Genomic DNA, 25,576 nt, shown 5'->3' on the forward strand with positions numbered 1-25,576 from the left:
AAAAAATCAGAAAAAAGTGGCATCCATACTAGCTTCAAATCATAAAGAAAATATTGGGGTCAAATGTGGATGTTACTGCAGAGTATTTTCCACAGTTTGTACTGTGGTACATTGGAGGTAAAAAAAAACAGTTCTTTATTGGCCAAAAATACAATACATGCACTAAAAGAAGATGCAGACAAAGAATTTTAAAAAACAGGAGATTGTCTGATATATTCTGCCTCATGCGATGCTGAAATGGTTAAATATGAATAATTAAATGCCGGGAGTTGCTTCAAACATGGATATATATTTCCCTACATGAATAATTCACTCCGTCTCCGACGGGAGGAGAAAGTGGGGAGGAGGGAGGAAGGAGACGGGTAAGATGTGGTTGGAAACTGGGGTGGGGAGGGAAAAGGAGGCAGACAAAAGGAGGAATGAGGGAAGGAGAGAGGAGGAGGAAGAAAGAAAGGAAGGATGAGATGACTTGAGGAGGAAGAAGATATGGAGTTGTTGACAAGGTTCTGTAAACAAGTGCACCACACACTGATATACAAATCAAGATAGAAGCAGCTTCACTTGTATATTCAGGAAACACGGGCAGGTGTGTCATCACAGCCGACTCACAACAAATATCTTATTTCTCGGTGCAGAAGAGCTCCAAAAACTATAAAAACCCTAACCCACTGTTGAACTAGATGACATGTTCCCTCATTACACTCAGTGGTTCATTTTGACTCTACCCCACACACACACACACACCTTCCTGCTGCCATAAACACTCACCAGAGCCACAAATGTCTATTCATCCGCTGCTGAAAATAGTCCCCAACAAATGCACCACTTCCTCAAGTGCTCAGCTGCTTTAAGAAACTGCTTTCATGACCCTGGTGTGCAGTGGATTACATGTTTGCTGCCGTTTTGATGATTCTGAAGTGGAAATGATAAACACCGGCCTAATAAACATGCTTAAGACGGAGAGATGTGACCAAAAAGAGGATGTGTTTGTCACGCTTCAGTCGGCCATCTGCCGGTACTACAGCACATGACGGATCGTACTGACACACTCGCAGCGTAACACTCGCTCACGCTACAGATGTCAGACGGTAACGTCACCAGTTCCTCCCTCTGTCGGCTGCTGAAGACAGTCAAGGTCACTCTGAATGAAAACATCGTCATGCTGCTGTCACCTGCCCTCCTGTCAACTCTCCTCCCCCTGCGCTCTAATCGCTCGGTCTCTTTGTTACCCGTTACATCGTAGTGAACGATGGCTTCATGTGTGATTCAGCTCTTCTCTCCTAAATGAGCCACTGTTGGCACACACCGATTCACCATTTGCAACAAATCATCTGTTGGTCACAATGCTGCAGTGTAATTACGGGGAGGCTAGACGAGGGCTGGGATGAAGGGTAGCTATTAAGAAGCTGTTGTGGGCTCCTGAGTGTGTGTGCATACGGGCATTTAGTGTATATTTAACCACCGTATGTTATCTGTTTGTGCTTGTTTAGTTACCTCAGTGGCGATGCTCTGACTGGAGCCGTTGTCCAATAAGAACTGCACCACATCCATGTGGTTCTCCTGCGCCGCCATGTACAGCGGAGTGAAGCCATTCTGGAAAAAAGAGAAGAAAACCTTGAATCAGTCCATGATGTCTGTCTTTAAAGGACCATTACACCAACCCTCTCTGCTCCACTCAAAGAATGTGAACAATAGTTCTATCTATGAGCAGGAAGTCAGAAAGTATGAAAGTACAATTTCCATATCTCATAGAGAAAACAACATCATAATTATGAGGTGACATAAGATCTCATCCTTATGTGATGTATGTTTATATCTTACATGGGCTACATGTACTTCATGTTTTACAAATTAAAAGAAATAACAAAAATGTTAGAAAATGAAACTTCGAATAAAGAAAGCCAGAATGTGTTTCTTTTTTTTTTTACAGGTCCTGTAGTTTACTGAAAAGAAATTTGTAATGTTGTACTATTTAAAGGGGAAATAGGAACACTTCTGAGACAGTGCACAAGGTTAACAGAATTTTAAGAACATGATTATATGATATGATGGACTAAATAGTTTAGCAAATCTAAAATCTAAAAACTGATGAGATCCTTTTTAACCAAGATGCTGGACATGTTATTCTCCATATTTAAGTATGAGATGTATTTTTTAGTCTTTATTCTTGGTGTGGATTCCCATTAGCTGCTACTGGGGTAGCTGATTCCTCTGCTTGCATTAGGTCATAGCGGGCTGTGTTGAATATCAATAAGCTGGACTGCTTCACGGCAATATTGGATTTGCATGATTTGTGCATTAATGTGATGAAGTACCTTGATTTTTCAGATATTTAATTAGCTGAGTCAGCCAAAAATGACGTCCCCATCAGGTTTCTTGATTGAATTCCAAGAAGATTCGCTTCATCGTGAGAAATACTGGTATTATACACAGCACCATGACAGAAGTTTGATCTGTATCTGATCTCTCTCCTACTCCAAAGCAGGTTTTTTTTTTTCCCAGCCTCTAGGACTGCTCATAAATGTACTCTTCTAGCCGACCTACCATGGAGGACATACTGTCACCTCAGTACATACCTCACACCTGATAACAGCAAACACAAAAGCTGATCTGTAGCTCGAGTTGAAGAGGACTGTGTGTGCGTGTGTGGTGCGACAACAGAACAAGGCCAAGAAAACTGATCTCCATAGCAACGCAAGGATCCAAAAATCACTCCAGCATGCAAAAAAAGGGCTCATCCTCCTCCTCTTTTCTTTGTATTTATTTATTCTGATGTCGATGCACCAAAAGCTTCTCCCTCATTTTTCACCCTCTCACGAAAACACTTGAAAACCTCACGGTCAAACTGCAGCTATGACCAAGGCCACACTTTCCACATAACTAAATACACTCTGACACTGCATTGCAGAATTAATAATGTGGCTAGTTGCAAAGTTAAAGGAATACTTCAACATTTTTAGGAAATAAACCTCGTCCCTTTTTCGCAGAGAGTTAGATGACTGCAAATATGAAGCTATAGCCAGAGGGTGTTAGCTTAGCTTAAAATTAAGAGTGGAGGCAGGGGAAAACATCTTGCCTCCCAATGCTGCTAATTAACACATTATATTCATGTGTTTAATCCATACAAAAAAAGAAATATAAAAATAGAATAATAATATAGATTATGAGATAACAGGGCGCTTAAGAGATAACACCTCTCAAATTCAAGAGGCAGAGAGAAACACACACAAACTGTGTGTCACCAGTTGGTCTGCTTAAATAGCAGAAACACAGAAGGGAAAGATATAGAAGACAGACACACACACTCCTACATGTGTGCATCTGTGTTTGTGATTACTCCTGCAGGGAGAAATATGTTTTTGCTAACAGTCATGCTGGACGTCCTCATCATAAATCTCCAGTACGAGCAGTCGCTGTGCCCTTCTTCTATCTGCTTTCCTCTGGGACCTGAGTTATGTTTTATGATGAAATAAAAATCAAACCATAGATGATTGACAAACAAACTAGTGAGTTTGACTAACGACTCAGTGAGTTTCAGTACAGCACCTTATAGCTCATCAATACCAACTTAATTTACTCCTTCTCCACTCCTCTGGCCAAGCCCTCCACGTTGACATTGTTATGGTTGCTGTGGTGACCACAGCAGTGCGTGCGAGTGTGTGTGTGTGTGTGTGTGTGTGCTGATGATTGAATGTGAGCCAGGAAGTACTGCAGAGCTGCTGACACAGCACACACACACACACACACACACAGATACACACAGTGTGTACAATGGCTATATACGCACTCATTTGCTCACACTCACACATAGATTTCCAACAAAGATGATTTCACAACTGTAAAGCTGTGTGTGTGTGTGTGTGTGTGTGTGTGTGTGTGTGTGTGTGTGTGTGTGTGTGTGTGTGTGTGTGTGTGTGTGTATTTTACCTGAGATTGTGCGTTGACGTTGGCATTGTGGGTGACGAGTTCCTTCACCACGTCTGTCTGCCCAGCAAGGGAAGCTATGTGGAGGGCTGTGTTTCCTTTCTGTTTAGAAACACATGAACAACATTTTAAACATTAACAATCATTATTTTCAACACGTTTCCACTGTGTGTGTGTGTACAGTGGTCTGCCTGTGTGGGTGGAGGCCCGAGACTGTGGTTCATCTGATCAACTACTAAAGAGAATTTTCTTTCTAAAATCATACTTCATTCAAATATGATACAGTGTGAGTTACATATCCCAGAGAAATCATCATCTCCAATAAACGTCCAGAAATCACAGAAAAAAGACGACTCAGCCTGAATCTCATGTCTGTGCACCCATGGGTACATTGAAAACAGGAAATGCTGATAGCCAATTTGGCATAGTTTTAACGGTGCCAATATGCCAAAATGTGAACAAATACAGGCTAGAAAAATTAGGCTGATGTTCTATCTCACACATAACTAACTAACAAACTGACTTACTGACTCCAAAGAGCATATGGAATTACTTTTTTACTTTGATTTATGCTTGTGTGGGTTTTCTCTGGGTACTCCAGTTTCCTCCCACAATCCAAAGACATTCAGGTTCAGTTAATTGGTGACTCTAAGTTGCCCATAGGTGTGAGTGTAAGTTCTGGCGACCAGTCCAGGGTGTACCCCGCCCCTCGTACGAAGTCAGCTGGAATTGGCTCCAGCTCCCCCGCAACCCTGACGGATAAGCGGTGTAGATAATGGATGGATGGATGTTGATTTATGAATGTCTGTTGTGTGTAACTCAGTTCTCTAATTTGTCTTCTTTGTCAGTTTTTGGGAATGGGTTTGCTCTGAGATCTCGTCCAGCCTCAGCGAGAGTAAATAAATAACACCAAAAGTGAACATTATAACACAAAGCACACAGATTATTTGCCAATTATGTAACTAAACAACAAAAATCAGTCTGTCTGTGTGTCATGATCACTTATTATTATGAACTGACTGGCTGGATGGTTAGAGGAAGGTGTAGCAGAGGGGAAAACAGAAAAATGTACCAAGAGAAATAAAAAAGTTTGTCTGTGAAGTTTAAAAAGTGAGGGTGGGTTGCTATGAGAGGGAGTTGCATATTCTGAGCCTCTAATGGATGCACCTGTTGTATGTGTGTCAGCTATAGCAGCAAAGCAGCAGCTGTTGCCAAGCTGTCATTCCTGGTATCTCTGGAAACTCCACATATACACCTCCCCTCATTCCTGAATCTGAACTGCTGTATCTCCTTTTCCTCTCATGCTTCAACTCTCCTGTCAAACTCCTTACACACAACTTACATTTCAGATTGATGCTGTGTTCACACTCCAAGTGACAAAGTGTTGTAATAAAAGAAATTTTCAATGGAAATCTGAGAAATTAACCTGCAAACTAACACCTGAGACGTGTCGCTGCTACAAATAAAGTAGAGCTGACCTCAACCTCTTTCAGCGCTCCAATTGTCTCACTATCAATCTTGTGTTTTTGTCTCACTATTGCCATCAGCCAGCTCCCTGTGTTATTTAGCCCTACCGTTTTATTTACAGACGCTAATACGAAATGCAGTTTGGCAGAGAGTAGAAAAAAAATAGTGTGTATTTATTTTAACTGTGCTGCTTAAACCTTTACTGCATAATTTGGAATTCTTGAAGCATGTTGTCTCATTGTGAGGGATGGAAATACAGGGCCGGATGTGTTTACAGCATCAATGTTGTTTCGGTCGACTGAGGAACAGCCCGTCTCCCCCTTCAAAACCAGCAGCGCTCAGTGTTTACAACCAGAACATTAAATCATCGGCGACTGACAGCCTCCTTTTACCGACACTGGCGAAGATAAAGTTAAAATAAATGGTGAAAATGACATCTGATTTGGAAGGTAAGACATTAGACTTTTCTTATATATCATTGCTTTGATTGAAAACATTACATATTAGTAGTTGAAGCAGAGAGTTTCACTGCCACAGAATTGAAATTCACCACCCAGCAAGAACCATTCATGTGGGACACACTGTCATGCACACGACTAGACGGACTATTTCCTTTCACTAAATCAGTTCACTCAACCGCTCTGCTAACACGCAGCCATTCATCTCCTTTAGTGCTGCTCAAGCAATGCGACTTTCGGAAGAAGCTGACAAAGCAAACTACAGTATGTGTGTGTGAATTCATGCATACACTGCGAGCTTGTGTGACTGTTTGTGTGTGTGTGTGTGTGTGTGTGTGTGTGTGTCTCCTGGGTGTCACACACCTTAGTAGCTGCATCCACATTGGCACCATGCTTGATGAGCTCAGCCACGACTTCCACATGGCCCTCTTTAGAGGCCAGATGGAGAGCATTCAGACCATTCTGGAGAAAAGATAGACAGCTTTTATGATTACGATGAAAGCCTGTACGTGCAGAACCATTCCTTTAAATAGCTGACGGCTCGGATTGTTTTCCCTGTTCTCTATTCTGCGCTTTTATTTAGTAACACTGAACGTCAACAGCACTGGGGGGTCACGTTTGGAGTTTGGAGCTTCAACACAGGCAGTACTGTGACATAGAAGCAGCGCATTTAGCCATGGACACAAATCAATAAAGTCAAAGTGATGGGGGTGAGGCAGCATCCCTCCCTCCAAATGCTTTTTGAGAAGATTATAGCTAAACTCTGGAAGCTTGAACAATCGGTGACCCCGCTCATGTCCTGTATTCACAATGTGAACTGCTCCCATCAGACAGATGCTACAGAGTTCCAATTAAATACATGAATGGTATAAGAACTTTGATCTCCTTAGCATTGCGAGATGAGGGGCTATTTGCACAAATTACATCTGCACTTGTTTGTGCGCTTAATGTCTTTTTGCACTATCATTCATATATCGTTTATGTGGCAGCCTTTATGTGCAAGACAAATTTCCCTGGGGACAGATAAAGAGCTCTTGAATCTTGAGTTTGCTGCAGAACGGTTTGAGAAGTTTTAATGAATGTTTTGTAAATCAATTTTGGGTGGAACATCCCTTTAAGACTTCTGCATACTTTACTGGCAGCTTCTGCGATAGTAAACGCCAAAAACGCATTAGTATTAAGCAGAATTGCACAGTTGTTTTCCGGGGATTGTATGTTAGATGGCTTACCTGATTGCAAATATTGATGTCGACTCCATTCTTCAGGTAATCCAAAACTTTCTCTAGGTTCCCGGCCCGTGCTGATCGCAGATAACAGGCATTTACATCCGTCTGCAGGAAGACAGACAGAGAGAGGAGCATGTTGATTTGTCATCTGAGCTTCACTGAGTCAGATTGAAATGATGAAGAAAGGTCACTGCAGGTACAATGAATGATTTTTACTAAGAGCCTCATTAAAAAGACACAAAATGAATTCAAAACTAGTGAGGCCTTTGCTGTGTCTGCGAGCAAAGAAAGTGTGTTAATTGTGTGAAAAAAAAGGCAATTACATATTCTTTTAAATCTCAGAACTTAAACTAGGCTTTGGGAATATGTAAACCCCCCTATGAATCCCTGCAATGAGAGATAAGTTAAATAAATCCTTCAAGGCTTGTATGGTATTAGCTTATTAGCTGAAAAAATAGGGTACCTTTTGTATGGCAAGCCCTTTGAGAGCTCACAGGAGCTGGATAAGAGCCAAAATAAGAAAACATTTGAAATAGTAGGTCTGGGGGTGAGAGAAAAGTGAACATGCACGCACGCTTGGTTCAAACAGCACAACCCCTTGCCAAGAATAATCAGCCTGCCAAATCCAAGTCTAAAATGAAGGAATTTACTACGTCTGATAAGAAGATCTGCTTGGTGCCAATGGGTTTTTTACATCATGTAGATGTCTTTGCATGAAATTACAAGTAGTATTACAAAAAACTATAATGCTTTGTGAACCTTTATTGTACTGTTCACACACTAGCGCTACTTAAATTCATATTTAGTTTACTTAATAGGGATGATAGAGATGTTTTATTTGAATCTTTTACAACACTAAGCGTTTTTCTGTCAACATATACAGATTTTGTTGTATATTTTGTGTTTTTAATCCAAAATAAAAATGTAAGAATATGTAAGTATTTTTTTCAGCCCAGCAAAAAGTCCAGTAAGGCAGAGCAGCCTGTATGTAGCCTGAGAGGCAAAACACAGGGTAAAATAACTGAATTGAAGCTCAACGCTTTCACTCTTTCACTCAGACAGAAAGAGAACATTTTATTGTGAAAATCAACAAGATTAATATGGAATAAAAGTATATGTGTCTGACAAGAATGTGAATTTGAAAAAAATGATCACATCCAGGCTTTTGACCAATGAAAACAGTTTCTCTACATTCTGAGCACACACTGGACTGACTAAGCACCAAAAATGATTGTTTAAAAACACTGTAGTGCATTTTTCCGAAAGGCAGCGTAGCTGATACAAACAAGCACCGACTGCATGCACCAGGCTGCATGACTAACTGTTTTTCTCAGGGGAGCAGCAGCAACAGAAACAGAGCAATTTGCACTGAAGACACGCACTGTTATCAAGCTGAGCTGAGAAGAGGGAAATATGCTGTGTGTGCACATGTGCATATCTGTCTCTGTGCGTGGGGATTTGAGGGCGTGGCTGGGCGTAGAAGTCGGTGAATGCAGGGGGTTTTAGTGCAGAGAGAAAGAGAGAGAGAGACAGGGTCAATGTGGTGGAGCAGGATGTCGAAGCGGGGGGACAGTGCGGAGAGGCGACGAAGGGTTGAGATATAATGGGGAAGCCAAACAGGCAGGAAGGCAGACGTTCGTTGTGTGTCTCCAATTTCATGATTGCAGTGCGGAGCTCCAGTCTGCCACACCCATGTATTTGAGCGGATACCCACACAGTGCACAGGATAAGCACTCTCCAATTACCCTTTGCTCATGTGCCTATTAACCTAACGTATTATCTAGAAAGCACAAATGCACCAAAGGGTATTATAGAGTTAGTAACAGGCTGACGGTGTAACATCACAATGCTCATTTACAGGCCCAATCAAACTCTATATGACCAAACATATTCATGGTACCCAGGAAAAGGTATCTCACCAAACTGCAGTCAATAATAACAATATTCAACATCACTGACATTCATAGGAGCAGAGTTTATGTCTGAACAGGCTACAAATTGATGCTAATGTCTACTATGTTATGATTATTACTTTGTTATGACACCCCATAGCAATAGAGTCGTTTTATTGTCTCGGATTGTGCCTCTCCGGTAATTTACAAGCTGAATATCATCTCATACGGAAGACTGTAGATAATACTCAGGGCTAAACAAACACCTCCTCTCCAAGTGCAGGTAAAAAAAAAAAGGATTTAGCTGATTTTATTTCCAAGTAATGCAGTAAACGACATTGCTCTTTGTAGTAAAGATACAAATACGATAGAATTATAGAGTTTAGATGTTGACAGTGGAAGTGGTGGTCAGAATATTTCAGTAATGTCTATAGTGTGCTAACACTGGCTAAGTAACATTAGCCACCATAAGCTAAGTGAGGCTGTAGTAGAAGTGCACTGCAGAGAGTGTACTGACCTGAGCAAAGGTGCGTTTCACTGCTTATTCATTCAACTTTTCATTTGTAAGAGGAAGAAGTGCTTCTTTAAAAAGATTACAGTCACATTATGTGAAGTGTAAAAACACCAACGGTTTTCATTAATTCGATTGATGATCTATGATTGTTGATCCAGACAAGTGGAGCTTTAAAAACATCATAATATACAGTACGACAAGACAAAGGAGAGAAAAAGAAGAGTATTAGAGGGCTTGTCAGTGATTTAAAGAACTGTCTTGTGTTGCAGAGTGTCTTGTCGTGCTCACTGCAGCATGATGTTTGTTATTGTAGACAGATTGTTGGCTAAAGCTGATTCGCTGAGCTCATTTCCCACTTAGTGAATGGACCTTATCTGGGTTCATTATCACACGTGCACAAACACGGGGAGCGTTTCTGGTGTCAGCATCCACTGTGTGGGGCAGAGACTGGGGGGCTTACCGGACATCAGGCTGCAAACATGACATCAGACTCAGACGTTTACTGACTGACTGCTACTGCAAGTATTTTTCAGACCTCCTGAATAGAGTTTATCATCATTACTGCACTGCAGTCTTTGGACATGTTTTTGAATCTGTCTGTGGTCTCAGTACATCCTCACCACTATGTTCAACTGAGCATAACCATAAGAGAAACAATCTCACTGATACTGACTAGTGGGACTAAAACATAGTCACAGATTATTCTAAATACTGTTAAACAGCAGTTTGTCCCACTGCTACTTAGGGGATAATTCTTCGGTTTTGAGACTACAGTTCCTATAATTTAGGGGCCTTGGGGGATGTAAACAGTAAACAAACTCATGTGGTATATATCAACCATAGTGAACAACTGATCCTCTTTACTTTAAAACAAACACAACAGAGAAATTCTCAATAACGTGTATGTTTACCACCACTTAATACACACAAAAACCTTTTTTCAAACGATATAGGATCATTTTTATTTAAATGATTTTAGCGTATCTCTCTGACCTGGAATCGAATCTCCTCCTCCACCTGTTTGCATAACTACCGCCTGTCTTTCTAAATAAATAAACTTACAGTGGGAGTGCAAACTAAATGAAGGGTTCAGCTCACACATCTCATAATACATATGTAAATTAAGCCAGACTTAGTGGTGGAAAAAGTTATCAACATATTATTATCAAAAAGAAAACATTTCCTGATTGTGTCTACCACACTGTTTTATGAATGTTTTATGAACGTCGCATGAGAGGCAGTGTACTGTGGCGGCCTTTTAAACCCTGAAAAGGGTTGTAAGGCACAGAGCCAAGACTTCTGAGTTAAATGCGGCACCAGGCTTGGCTGCTCGTAACTCAGAGCATTATCTGAACTCTAGTTGAAAGCATCCTGCATCCTGCACTCTGGTCAAGGAGCACTGAAGTCCAGCAGAGTATTTTTATGTTCTGACACCATTCGCTGCACATCACACGACAATGAAAATTAGTCTTGCCAGACCACAGCTTGGCCCAGCCTTTATATTTTCCTGATAACCAGTCAGATTGAAGATACAACTGACAATGCTAACATCTATCTAAAAAACTGCTCCAGAGGTAGGTGTAAACTTCTAGACATGTAGTAGATTTCTTAACTACATCTGGAGATAAAAAAGGGTCATGGCTCTTCAGTACAGCTGGCAGGTAAACACTTCACAACAGTACCACTATATTTACAAGCCTGTGCGACAGATTAAATTCTGGTTTGGTTCCTGTGCTGTAAAGAAAACCCATATGCACTGCTTAGAATTTCTGTGGTGACTCAAAAAAAAAAGTTACGAGCAGAAAAAAGGAGAGGAAGAAAGCTTTCATGCATGGTTACTGCATGACTGTGGTGTCGAGTAACAACAGCCAGTACAGGAGGCTACACGCATGTACATGTGCACCCGGGAATGTCACTGATACTGTAAGAGTCAAAGGACGCCATTCGACTCCAGAATTAGAATCAATAAAGATGTCTATGAATGTTCATGCCATTGACCTCCACTGTATTCATCATCATGCCTCTCAGGCTGCTCGAGCTCTAGTTCTGTGCCACTGTGTCTGCTTGTCGTGGGCCAGGAGTGTCACTGTGTTGTTTATCACACTATTCCTGTGTCCATATTAGAGCTGAAACAATTCATCGATTCATGGATTTGATGGTCAACAGTCAAAGAATCGCCAACTCTAAAACATGACCTTCCTTAAGAGCTGGTAAAAACATTCACTGGTTCCAGGATTTGCTGCTTTTCTTTGTCTCGTGAGATACTATAGTAAACTGAGTATATTTGGATTTTAGACTGTTAGAAGGACAAAAACAAGCATTTTGAAGATATCAGCTCGGACTTTCCTATTTTTCAAACTACAATATTAGACAATGAATAAACAGAGGATTCATTGATAATGAAAATAATTGTTAGCTGCAGCCCTTGTCCATATTACGTCTTGATACAATGAAGCGAACAAACTTTGATCTGAAAATATGCGGGTTGGAGTTTTAGACACGTGCTAAAGACCAAAAAAACACATTTTCTATTCAGGATTTAGTGGCAACAGTCTCCAAAGTTTCCATTTTCAAATTTTCACTTCTGCAAAACAGATTATATTTTCTGCCCTGTGATCAGTTCGATTGTGTATCTGTGAAAAAGATGTTTCAAAAACAGTCAGATTCGCATGAAATTTGGTGGATGTGCAGGACTTTGGCCAACTTACATTTTAATAGATTTTTAGATGACTGAGATAACAGTTCAACCTCAAATTTGGGTGTAAGACAAGTGGAGACTTGTTCAGCATTGGCTAACTGTCATTCCAGTTTAACTTTAGTTATCCATGAGAGATATGCAAAGAATGCTACAGTCGCTCCTTATCCAGAACGCGCTGCTTCACACTCATACAGTTACACACATTCCAACATGGGAGCCGCCTCCTGCAACCAGCGACAACACTGAGGGACCACAGAGTGTTAGTCACAGCCGTATCGGCTATTCTGTATGAGTTGCATCTAATAGAAACACTTATTTACTGAAAGCCAGACAATATTCACACACTACGGTAAATTAGATTTACGTCCTCCCACTTGGTTTTATGTGTATGTCGAACAGATGTTGCAAAATCACAGCTAATGTGTGAGTTGGTGGCTCCTTAACTACCTTTAAACTGCTTGTGTGCTGCGGTAAGCCAATAATGAGTAAGCATATACTGCATACTGTATATCACATATTGGTTAAGGGGGCTTTCTTCCAACCTCCTTAAGTGTTTTTGAGTTAATAAGAAAATTAACTAATTAAAGAAATGAATGAATAAAAACGTCAATCCCTCTCCTTTTCATTTTCTAATTCACCTACTTGCACTTTTGTTCCCCTTTCCTACAAACACAAACACATAGAGAGCATGCGCCACCATCCAAGGTCAGGTGCCTCCATTCACATCCCTCTGCAACATGAGACTGTACCCGCAGGACACTGTATGTACAGGCTCATACGTACATAATCAGCAGGAATTCAAAATTGTACAATCACAATGAGGCATTTAGGAATGCAAACAGACACACAGGTGCACGGACACACACACACACACACACATCCACACACGCACACTGCAGCAGAGTGGTGCAGCAGAGTTGCCATTGCCACCCGTCCCATCAACGACCCTTCAAGCCTCTAACGTGCCACCTCATCCGACAATGTCCCATCACTGCACCGGCAAGATCACTATATCCAACAGGCTATAAAATCCCAGATCTTGTTAGCATTAAAGTAGCAGGAGAGAGGAGTGTGTTTACAGTCTGTGAGCTCAGGGGCTTTACAGTAAAGTACAGACGGTAAAGACTTACTTCTGCCAAAAAGTCTGCTGCCTCCTCCACTGCCATGTTTCCCAGCCTGCAGCTCAAAGTGTGAAACCTGAGCACTCAATTACTGTAGCAGCTAGCCCTATAGCTTGGAAGCTAGGGAGAGAGGGATGGGGGCAAGAGGGGAGAGAGAGAGAGAGAGAGAGAGAGAGAGAGGGGGAGGGACTGTCTGTATGAGAGAAAGAGAGGGAGGGAGAGTGAGAGAGTGTGAATGAGATAGAGAGAGAGAGTGGGGTGGGGGGGGCATTATGTCACAGCTAAAAATACCTGGCTTGCAGTGAGAAAGTCCAGAGCATGGAGGAGGAGGAGGAGGGGTGAGGAGGGGTGAGACAGAGGAGTTCCGACGTTAATCTCAAACCGACTCTCAGTGGAGCAACACGGGATCAGAGGACAATACACAGTCTGAGCATACGAGTGTGTGTGCGAGCCACTGCTGCTGGTTAGAGGCTGAGCAGACGACTGAGAGCTCTTTAGTTTACTTCATTCAAGAGGAAAAACATTGTACTTTTTACTCCACAACATTAATCTGACACCTGTAGTTACTTTCCAGATCAAGAGTTTACCTTTAAACATCTGATCATTTCAATTTAAATACACAGATATGAGTGAAGAGACCAAAAACTAAATACAGAACTTTGTTTTTTCTTCTTTCCTCATGAATCATTTCACGACCCCTCAGACTGACCCTTTGGAAGGACCCGCCCTTGGATTAAACTACCTAACTGTTAAAACTAGCTCCACCTCAACAGCTACACCCTGAAACACTTAGACACTGATGCATCAATATTAACAATCTAATATTGTCATACATTACAACATATCAGTCAGAGGCACCACTAACTTGTGCTTCAATGATCTTACAGAAATAAAAGATTCTTCCGCAATCACTGAATTTAATGTAGAGAGCAAAACTTGAACATATTTAGATTTTTTGCAACACTCATTAAGCATTATACAGGTAAATTTAAGACAAACTAAGTGCCAAATAAAGTAAGGCTGACGATTAATCTGCCAATTATTTTCTTGATTAATCGTTCGGTTAAAGTCCTTTATTTCTTGTGATCAACAGTCCAAAAACCAACGATATTGAGTCTAATCTCACATAAGAGAAAGGAGAACTGGAAACTGTTTTATTTATCAAGTAGATAAAGTTGTTTCAGCTCCAAAGCAGAGAAATCTAACAGTTGTTGTGTGTGGTTTAGGGAAAAATTCCACTTTAACATTCAGACATTAGTGAGTAACAACAGTACAAGTAATATAACATTTGATTCAATTTTAGCTGAAAGAATTAATCGTTCAGATGAAATCAGCAAAAGTACAAATGCCAAACATTCACTGTTTCCACTGGTTCTCAAATATGATTTTGCTGCTTTTGTCTGTTTTAAAGTTTTGTAAAACTGAAATATCCTCCAGATTTGGCTTTCTGTTGGACAATAAAGACATCTGCAGACGTCTCCTTGGGCCCTGAGAAGTTGTGCTGGGTGTTTTATCTCCAGTTGTGTGTGTCTGTGCAGCAGACCGGCTTAGGGAATCTCTGTCTGACTTACCATATCTGAACCCACCATCTCCTGCTTCCACTGAGTTGGGCAGGTGGTTGGAAGGTAAACACAGAAGCCACCGCACCCAAAGTAATCTGCAGCCAGAGCGCTTAGTTGTCGAGGATTACCTCTTTATCTGCTCGCACTAGGAGGTGTCTGTGGACAAGCTCACTAACCGAACCATACTGTGGAGCTGCCAATATGCTCGACCTATTCACTACTAGTTTCTTTCTACATAGCGGAGACAACTAACTACTGCAAAAAGCCGGGGTTAATCCAACAGACACAAACACACAACAAACACAGATGAAGCTTAAGGCCCAGAGCCCAGCAGAGGGATTAGCAGGATTTGGATGGTTCCTCTGGCATTAAAAGGTGAAAACAGCATCAGTTAACTTGGTGGAGGGCTAGCATCTAACACATTACCTCACAAGTGAGAGTTTAAATCTGTGAAAAGCTGGTAACTTAAATGTTAAAGTGACACTTCCAGTCGATCAGGGACGTATCAAACAGTCTGTGAGTCTAAAGCTAATTAGTAATCAAGTAATCAGCATCACAGTCTTGGAATCACTTTTAAGTCTCTTTTGACTGCTCAGCATGAGGACTGTCCCGCTAACACCTCCCACACACGCCGACAAGTCCGAACAAAATGTACAATCACTGCTAAAACATAAATATGTTTTATGATGTGAGATCATAAATGTGGTTAAGGTTTGGTTCGGTTTAGGCACAAAAAATGGCGGGATAGGTTAAGGACTTGGCTTAATGTTGGGGAAGCTACGTCACTGCATTAATAAGCGTGTGGTTAAGGTTGGGAAACAAGCTGTTCTATTTTGCTACAGATTAAATACCCAGGTATAGTTTAACGCTAAAACTGTTCACCAATCAATTGACTGCTTGATCAATTAGCTAACAGCTGCTTGGCTGGCGATGCCCTCCTCTCCCCACAACCCCAGTTTGTAGCCTCCAATCCCAACCACTCTAACCCAAACTTTTTGGGCTTTGCAAAGCCCCAAAATGTGTTTTCACATACACTAAACTACTGACCAAGAGCAGTAAATGTACGTTTATGTGCAAAATCTGCAAATTTGCCCATTCAAAACTTAAAACTAATTGATTTTATAATGACTCAAAGATCATTAAATAGCGCCACTGCCTAAATAATCCTATCAACATGGTATGTGTGCAGATCAGAGTCTACTGCAGGACGTGACCACTCATTACCAGAGAGGCTAATAATAGGAAAAGGACAGATCTATTCATCGCCACCTGATAGCCAAGTGCAATATGAAGACTATCAAATACAGCGATGCCAGAGCCCAACTTATGACTGCAACAGATTACAGGGTCATTCCCGGCAACAGCCACTTGTCCAGTTGAAGTCTCCTTGCGCTTGACTGAATCCCCACTTAATGACTTTATGTCGGTCGATCTTGCGAGTAGAACATAATACATAAAGAAACACTCACTACTGCTCTTAGCTTAAGTATAATACTCATGCATACATGGAATCAGCTGCAGAACAGCTTTTTAGTAGTGTCATTTCCACATTAAGAACATCAAATGAATGCTGTTTTAAGAGGACTAATGCAGGCTTACCTGTCTTGATATAAAAAGCATCAAGCTAACAGGTAACAGTATTACAGTGCCATCTTATCTTTAACAAAAATACTTGTTTTTCTCTTTGCTGCAGCTCATCAGTCCGCTCTGCCTGCACACTGTCTACCCAGCATGCCCCACCTCTCCTGTGCAGGTTTACTGTGACATGAGTAAGGACTGCATCGACGATTGTGCAGAACATGATTCACTGTGTTCACCAGCTTGTCGCTAACTTAGTCTGTCTGCCCTTTGGTGCTGGGCAGGAACTGTACAATCAGTTTATCTGTTTATTCTGAAATGTTCCTTTTAACGAGGCTGGTGAGAGTGAAATTAGTAGGCTAGAAAACAAAAACAACAAGCTGAAAGACACCAAAATGCTCCACAGATCCATTGTTAATGAAGCAAATGTTTAATTAGACTTTCCTCAACAGCTCATTATTTTGTCTCGCTCTGTTGTTTTCTTTTGATGGTCCAAAACACAAACATACACTATTCAGTTACTTAAATTTACAGAAAAACAGAAAATGTTTGCTAGAAAAAAATGATTTAAACCATTAACCAATCACCAAAGTAATTTTCTGCAAATTGGCAAATTAATTAATTAAACGATTGTTTCAGCTTTACTTTACTGTCAAGCAAAAATGAAAATGAGGCCACTTTCTCCAAAAGCCCTAACCCTCCGCAAACACAAATTCTGTATTCAAAGAAGTGATGCTTTTCCAGAATACTGAACAAATAGTCACAGCTTCTGATCATGAGCAGCATCCTGTTAAAAACATGGGTCCCTGGACAGATCACTGGCCCTCCAGCACTAACAGTAGAATCTCCCACTTTGGTTTATGCCAGCTTCTTTCAGATGTTCACAGCTGCCTCATTGTTTATCCTTCAGGCCTGGAGACAATGCATCAGCAGCAGGCCAAGATCTACGAGCTGAGGGTGGACATGGAAGAGTTTGATTGCCAGATGGTCTGTGCTCACTGTTCTTCCTTCTCTGTTGGTCCGGAGACGGACGGAAACAATCTAAACCCGGGAAGCTCATCAAGGCTCTCCCATTCAGTAGATTATGACCACATGTTAACACCTATCGAAAATCTATATTGATTCAAGTAAGACTTAGTTGTAAACATTGTCATTATATTTTTCTTTGACTGTGTTAGACCAAATTATTCACCATTAGTCAGTGTTTTCTGGGGTTTTTCCATTAGGAGACTCTAAATGTTCTTAATGAACAAAGATCAAGATACATGTGATTCAAAGCTGCGCCAGGATGCGTTATCAGGGATTCTATGCAGCGAGCTTTGGGGCGACACGTTGGGGACTTTCAAAGGGCTTGATTACTCCCTAAAAACCATGATAATGAAGATCAGAGCAGTTGCTGTGTCAAAAAAACATTTTCAATACCTTGTTTAACTGATGCATCATAAGAAGGGTTTTCAAATGATCTGTTTTTTGTATTTATTCCTTTAGGATGGAGAGGAGAAACATGGAAAGGTTTCATCCAGTGCCTTTCTCAGCCTGTTGCCTCTGTGATGACTACAGTTTGACCTCTTTAAGAAAGGTAGATAGGATCAGGGGCAAAGAGACCAAAGCCAACATTCGATCATTCTGACAAGCTAATGTTTTGTCCCAAACTATTAAAAATACGTCACTGAGACAAACATTTCCACTGGTTTCCTTCACTACTAATAACATTGGCACTGCCCGAAATACTCACTAGAGCACCAGATGTGTATTAATCGTTGTCTGAAAATAGTCCCCAACAAAAGCACTTTTTATTCCTGTTTGTAAATTCAGCTCTACAAAAATGCTCACTAAAAATGATCATCAAAGCAGGATTCTCTGCTACGAAAAATAACTGGATTCTTGTATTTATAGAGGACAGCTTGTTTGGGGATGAAGTGTCAGGTTGAGCACTTCACCTGCAAAGTGCTCCCTAAGTGTTCCCTCAGTCCTCTGCAGCTCAAACCTCCTCCACAGGTTCAGGTCTGCACACTCAGCTGATCCAAGTGTCCATAGATAGAAGATTTACAGGATAACTGATCACACTGTTCTCTTTGAAATGTAGTACGACAGATCCAGTGGTGCAGATCTAGAAGAGAAGCAGAGGGATGCGTCTGTTTTGCCACTGCAGGCGGGAGGAAGGCTGGCGAACGCTGCACAGCGTCAGAGTTCACACCATGAGATACAAACACTCATGTCACTAACCCCCACACACACACACACACACTTATACCAGTTTAATGATGCGTTTTTGGCGTTTTATGACATCTGCGATGGGAAAAAGACAAGGACACATAAGAGAGACGTTGCCATGGCAACTGCACCTCCTAAATTCACAGTGATGCACCGGGTTGTGGTATGTGTAAAACCATCCGGTGTTAAAACTATGATCACTTCCAACCGGGAAGTGGGAAATTTTCATAAACCAGCAGATCTCTAAAGGACCCGTGCAGCTATTTAAGTGAGTACAGCTGAGTATTAAACTTCAGTCCATAGCTCAAGGTATCGAAAACAAAACAGTAGTGAAATCTGACATTAAATGTTTGGTTAGATGCTCAGTCTTCTTGTTCAATGAGATAATAAAAACATTTACATTTATTTAGGAAACGTTCTTGTATGACTGCTTGTGAACAGGTTTAAACTTTAGAAAAAGGTTTTGTTGAGAAACGGGATATTCCTTAACGTGAAGGTATCAAGAAAAAGTATTATTTGGTTTTGGTACCAAACTATTGGATTAGATTGGCATTAGCAGTGAAAAATGTTAGAGGTATTGACGAATATCAACAAAAAGGTTTAACTCTACTGAATAATTGGTGGTTTCAGTCGTTTCTCCCTGTGGGAGCATGCAGGGGATCATGAAGACATCATCGTGACAAATTGTTTCCTGTGAATAAAACTGTATGAATCACAAAAGAAATCGATGTAAAATGTTCAATATCTCAAAAGAGAAACGTCCCTGATGGCTTGGAGGGCACAATTAGCAGTGGGAACAGTCAAAGCTGTGCATTTTATTACAGTGGTGCTTGAAAAATGACAATTAATCAATTATCAAAATAGTTCTTTTAAAGTCTACACACACACACACACACACACACACACACACACACACACATCTCATCTCGCCTGGTCACTGGTCATTAATTTTCAGGTCCTCTATCAGTCCCTAGTGGTCTGTCAGTAGTACTGCATCCACCGCAGCAGGAGAGAACAGCATTTGCACAGTGATGAGATGTAAAGAGTAAGAACTGTTGGTCCCCATTTGTTGTAAAAAAAAAAAACAAAATAAGTGTTGAAATTACACAGAACTAAACTTTAATATAGAATCAATACTGTTATCAGTGTTGTATAAAAAACTGCTTACATAAGAACAAGTGCTTTCCCTTTGAGAGATTTATTCTTGAATATATTATGAAATCAGCAGAGGATGGGTAGATGAAGGCAACCTGTGTGTGTGTGTGTGTGTGTGTGTGTGTGTGTGTGTGTGTGTGTGTGTGTGTGTGTGTGTGTGTGTGTGTGCTGCCTCCGACTGGCTGTTGAGTGCTGCAATCTGATTGGCCGCTTGGCTACTGCAGTCTCAGTATTCTCACAGCACTTGAGAGAAGGATGAAAACAAAAGGATGAGTCCAAACTCTTCAACTCCTCTTTACTGTCACATTTCACTGCAGCTGAATGTGAGAGACTCCAGCCTGTCGTCTTTCACATATATTCTCCTGCACTGAATAATTTTGCCACAATTTTAGTCTTTTATTAAGATGTTCAAACTCCAGACATGAGACACATGCACTGAGTGCCAGAAAGCCCTCCCTTCAACTATTTCTATGTGACAGCTGCAGGTTCTGTCCCTCATTAGGTTTCCTTGCAATTGGCTGGCAGATGTGCTCTGTTCTTTCCTTATTGGGTGGCAGCAGGTGACGCTGCTGCTGCTGCTGCTGCTGCTGCTGCTGCTGCTGCTGGATTACAGGCACGGTGCTGATGTAAGGATGTGTCTATACGTGTGTGCAGTGACTGTTGAGGCAGACACACTGGCCAGCCCAGAGGGGAAACAGGGAACCAGACACGAACACCTGAGGACAGACAGCGATCCCGTCGGCTTCTCAAAGCACCAACCGTCTGCATGGGCTGGGCACGGTCAGTTTGGCCATACTAAGACAACTACAATAAGGGTCCATAAAGAAGTGAGGAAGACGGAAAGCGTCAGCTGCTTTGTAAATCTCCTCTGACAGAGGCAGAGCACTGGTCATGAATAAATTAACATCTGCCCTGGACTGAAAGCACACACAGCACACAGTGCACCAACAGGGATGTGCAGTGTGTGTGTTGAATGGGAACAACTAAACCGTCCTGCCATGCATATCATTTGCAACCTCTATTTTGCCTCATTATACCGAGACGAGACACAAACAGGCAAGCAAACTTTCTCCCCACAGCCTGACCGATACTGGATTCTTGCAGCAATATAAATCTTTGAGAGCTACAGCCATGGAGGCAGTACAGCAGCTAAACGCTAACATCAGTGACAATGCTAACATACTGATGTTTAGCAGGTATAATGTTTACCATCTTAATCATAGTAATTGTGACAGTATATAGTAGATAGATAGAGTGATAGTTTTATTATTCCTCAGGATTAGGATTAATTTTAACGGTGAAAATATGGTGAAATAAATAGAAAAGAACATTTCAGTTGTGAATACCGTTATTCTAATGATTTTGATACAGTGGCTCCAGAGCTTGTTTGCGACAATAAATATTTGTTTTTCACTCAGTGGCCAGTTACACATTAACCACACAGCCAGGCAAGGAAATCATGATATCTACAGTAAAAAGAGACAACGTGAGCAGAAGAGAAGTACTTTAGGCGCCTTTAACTTTACAGCTCACAGAGTCCAAAGACAATTAAGGAATTGCTCAGAAAATCGATAGAGCACTTTAGTTGTATGTACTACATCAGCATGGCCATTTCCTCTCTCTGCTGACTCTCAGGCGTCATGGTCACGACTGGCCACAGACACTGGTCTGTGGCCGCCATTTTAACATCCCACATTCTGTATTTAGCTTTTTCTCAGCTGTGAATAACTTGCATACAGAGAGCCGAAGTGAAACTGGGTCTTCCAGGTCTTTGTAAAAGTGCATTTGTAATAAAGTAAATAATTATAGAATGGCATGTTGTTCTTTCCTAACTTTCAGGTAAGGTCAGTAATCTAAAACAGCAAAACAATCTAATGTTTTTCACAGACTGATAAAACACCATTTCCCATAAGCCCTAGACTATCGCAGGTTAAACGTCAAGGCATGACGATTTTTGAAATAAAGACAGGTTCACGGGAAGACAAAGACGAGTAAAAGCTTCAAACGTTTTTAGTCGGCAGAGATCATAACTGCAAAGATTTACCTTTGAGGAAAATGTTTATGTTTACCTTAGAAGAAGAAGAAGAGATGTAGTTTTTTTTGTTTGCTGAAACATTTACGTGTTTAATGTACATGACGAAAGCTTCAGCCTCTAAAAGCAAGTGTTGTAGTGGATGCTAATATGAATATGGACAGAAAACAAGAGGAAAGACAAATAAAATGAGGTATGAGAAGTTAGTGTGTCTCTGTTTGACAGCTCTTTTCTGTAGTTACAAAACAAGCCTGATGAAAGGTTGTATAGATTGCTCCAAGAGACGAAGAAGGATGGCGAGCAGCAAGAAACAAAAGCATGTATGCATACAGAGAGAGGGAGCAGGGAATCGTATAAACCAGGACAGCGGTTTTGGCTCACACCAAATACTCTGCGATTCCTGAGTGATCTCAGTTGCTGCGCATCTCTGCACAATGTTAGTGGGCCAGGACGTAAATAAACCTCTCAACAAAAAGCCAAAATGCAGCACTGGCTCACCAGAGTCACATTTTCGCCCACTGCAATCCTGCACAGCCAACTGGTACGAACACAGATTTCATGCATCTGTCGACTGTATACACCCTTATGTACTTACATAGGGCGAGAGCGGGTTGAGACTTATCCCAGCATGCACAGGGAAACCGGGAATCATCCTGGACAAAAGGGACGAAGAAATATACAAACTGCACTGGTGCATTGTGATGGTAAGATTATTCAAAACCCTTCAAAACTTGAATTTCTGTACTCCTTCTTAGCATCATGACATAACACACATATTTCTAGATTCTGTTTCAGTTACACTTTTAGAGGATATCATTATTTCTGGTGTCTGTTCCAAGAAAAGGTCATCAAGCTACTAAAAGACAGACTCTCCTTATAACTTCAGAACTCGCCTGATAATCTTAATGTTTTTAAGTTTGCTTCAGAATCAAAGTAATCCAGTGATGGTTGTCTGGACATTAATGGGTACAATGCAAACAGGAGCTGCTAACAGCTAATTCGGCAAACATTTAATGGTACTAATTTTGATTTGAACAAGTACAGGCTAAGGAAACCGTGTCATTCGTCCACGTTGTGGCTGGTCAAATGAACCATCTAATGTGAGCATAAAGCTTTAGAAAAAGGTGTTTAGTGCTGGGCGGCTGCTCTGCATGTAGGCTGAACTGTAGCCTGTAGACTAAGACTAGTCTCTCTCTTCTGACACACATGAATATTTAAGATATTCCAGTGAATTGTGTGCGAGTGTTCGAGCCTCTGTCTGTCTATTTCTGTCTGTCTGATCCAGGAATGTCTCCTCCCCGCTGCTCACCCTCAAAATGTCCGCTACACCCTGGGAATACATCGGAGAGCAGTGGAGAAGAGTCACACGGGCTCACATCCCCGCCTACGTCGTGACTCTGTGCTGGACCCTGGCCATGGATCAACACCTCGCCACAGAGAGCGCACACGGGGTCGAAACATCAAATAATGCATTCCACCACCACCTGACACACTGAAATACTGAAACAAGGCAATATAATTCCTTTTTCCCTGACCAAATGTCTTGTTATTCTTTTAAACAAATACACATAAGTCATAAGAGGCGTGAACCAATCACATCACACTTTGGCCACAAGTAATTAGCCCTGTAATTGGGTCCATAACAACACACACAGATAGATGACCTTTCGCACCTAGGGCAGTTTGTATTTACTTATCCACCAAGAGAAGCTGGAGCACCTGAAGGAAATCACCCAGGGAAAACACAAAGCCAGCCAATGACAGTGCAAACCACTGAGCAACTGCACCACCCCAAATATTTTCCAGAAGTGGTTAAACTTCCTCCAAGGATTTGAATTTTGCAAGTTTAACTAACCCCCACATTATTTGCAGGAGCTGTTACAGAACTGACGTTATTTAACTACAGCTGATCTAATCTGATCAAATCTGTCGCCTGCTATGCAGTGACATTCAGCTGAAAGTGAGACGTCTGCCTCCTATCACGATGTTTTCCATTGCTTTTTGTTAATAACCCTTTTATATGATAAATTGCCTCAAGTGGAGTCACCTGAGTCAGCGTTATAAATCTGGAGTTGTGGAGACCTCTGGAGCCTACTCCTCATCACTGCATAACACACCTGGATCTCCGACCAAACTGTTGCCAGTTGAACTGCATTGTGAGTAATGTAAAGATCCAGACTTTAACTTAAGGAAGAGGAATGTGTGGAGAAAAAGAAAGAAGTTATCTCTGCACTCTGCTGCATTGATTTGCATCCATTTAAAAGTGTGACAGTGTTATAGGAGTGCAATGAGAAATCAGAGGAGCACTTTCTTAACAGCCCTCTGTATGCAGAGCAGAAAACAAATCCAAAATAGAGCCGAATATCAGAAGCAAATCTAAATCCTGGATCATTTAAAAAATAGTCTGGGCCTTGATTGTGTATCGTTATTTGTTGGCTAATAACAACATCTGGACAGTTTGCTTCACTTGAACTGTCATTTGTGAAACTTAACACAATTAATGTCAAAATACTCAGGACTGTTATGTAAGACAGCAGCTCTTCCTGTAAATACTGCATACATGCAAACATGTACTTCACACTAATCTGGCTGTAGAAAATGAAGAACAAAAAATGTGATGTCTTCAGTGAAATGAAGATGGGCTAAGTCTGCTGATATGCAAGTGTGTGTGTATAAATGAATGGACTGCCCCAGTTCTTAGTGTCGATCTCCCACTTTAGAGGAGAGAAGGCAGAACAGAGCTGCAGGGGAGCAGGGGACTGGAGGATAAAAGGCCTAACTAACAACATCCTCATCTTCTCTGCCTCTCTGCGCCCACTCTCCAATTTCCTCCTCTTTTTCTCCCGCAAGTCAGCTCTCCTTCATCAATCGCACTCCTCGATCTAACTCTGCATGCTTTCTCTAATTCTCCTTCATTTTAATTTGATTTCATCCTCCTCTTCCCCACCTCTTTTTCGCAGTATGTTGGGGATGTGTTATGTGTTACCTCTCCCCCACATTTTCCCCTAGCCCCTCCTTGTCATCTCCATCCACCAATCACGATGCTTGGCAGGCTCTGCACCAATCCTCTGGCCCAGCAACCCCCTCCTCAGCCACATTACAGTGAATATCACAGCCTGGTGCTGCGAGGGTGGCATGAAACATACCTTTAAAGACTCCTATCCAAAACCTCCTTGATTCCTACTGTCCTTAAACTACCCACTCTCCCTTCTCCTCCTCTAACCCTCCTTTATCCCTTTGCTTTCCTTTCAGATTTCATCTTGGCTCTAGCTTCTCTCTTCTCCAGCTGTCTTTTCTCCTCTGCTCTGTAATGGAGTCATTCTATAATTCATAACGCTCTCTCCTCAGTCAGGTTGCTTGTTTCCGACTTTATCATCTGAGTGCTGTCAGATTGTTAGAGCCTGCATCTGGTGCTCCAGCTTGAGGATGCTTTACATGTGTTTGGCTTTTTTCTCTCTGTTTTAAAACTTAACACCATCTTACAAATGACTCTGCATTCTCGTGATGACAGAAATAAGTTGAACTGCTTGAGCTTGTCACCGTGTGACGTGCAAGGAAAAACCAACACTGCTACTATTTCAGCTCAGTTTCTGTAAGTGGCGAGAAAAATCTGCAAAAATGGAGAGAGTGAAGAGGAGGGGGGACTCGAGGAAGGGGGGGTTTCATGTTGACAAGTCCCTGATGACGGTGTTCTTTAGATCTTGAGTCAGTTCTAACATTTTTTTATCTGCTGTG

General features: G+C 41.5%; 1 protein-coding gene across 1 annotated transcript in view; it reads right to left on the reverse strand.

Annotated features, from left to right (window-relative positions):
- The window catches only part of LOC139219520 (ankyrin-3-like), a 127,069-nt gene that overhangs the window by 67,774 nt on the left and 33,719 nt on the right, over positions 1 to 25,576 (reverse strand). The window contains exons 2-5 of the mRNA XM_070851412.1: positions 7,079 to 7,180; positions 6,213 to 6,311; positions 3,928 to 4,026; positions 1,495 to 1,593 (exon numbers count right to left, since the gene is read on the reverse strand). Of these exons, the coding sequence (XP_070707513.1) occupies positions 1,495 to 1,593; positions 3,928 to 4,026; positions 6,213 to 6,311; positions 7,079 to 7,180 (399 nt within the window). The remainder of the gene's footprint in view (positions 1 to 1,494; positions 1,594 to 3,927; positions 4,027 to 6,212; positions 6,312 to 7,078; positions 7,181 to 25,576) is intronic.

The sequence above is a fragment of the Pempheris klunzingeri genome, chromosome 20, assembly GCF_042242105.1.
Source record: "Pempheris klunzingeri isolate RE-2024b chromosome 20, fPemKlu1.hap1, whole genome shotgun sequence".
NCBI classification, from domain to species: Eukaryota; Metazoa; Chordata; class Actinopteri; order Acropomatiformes; family Pempheridae; genus Pempheris; species Pempheris klunzingeri.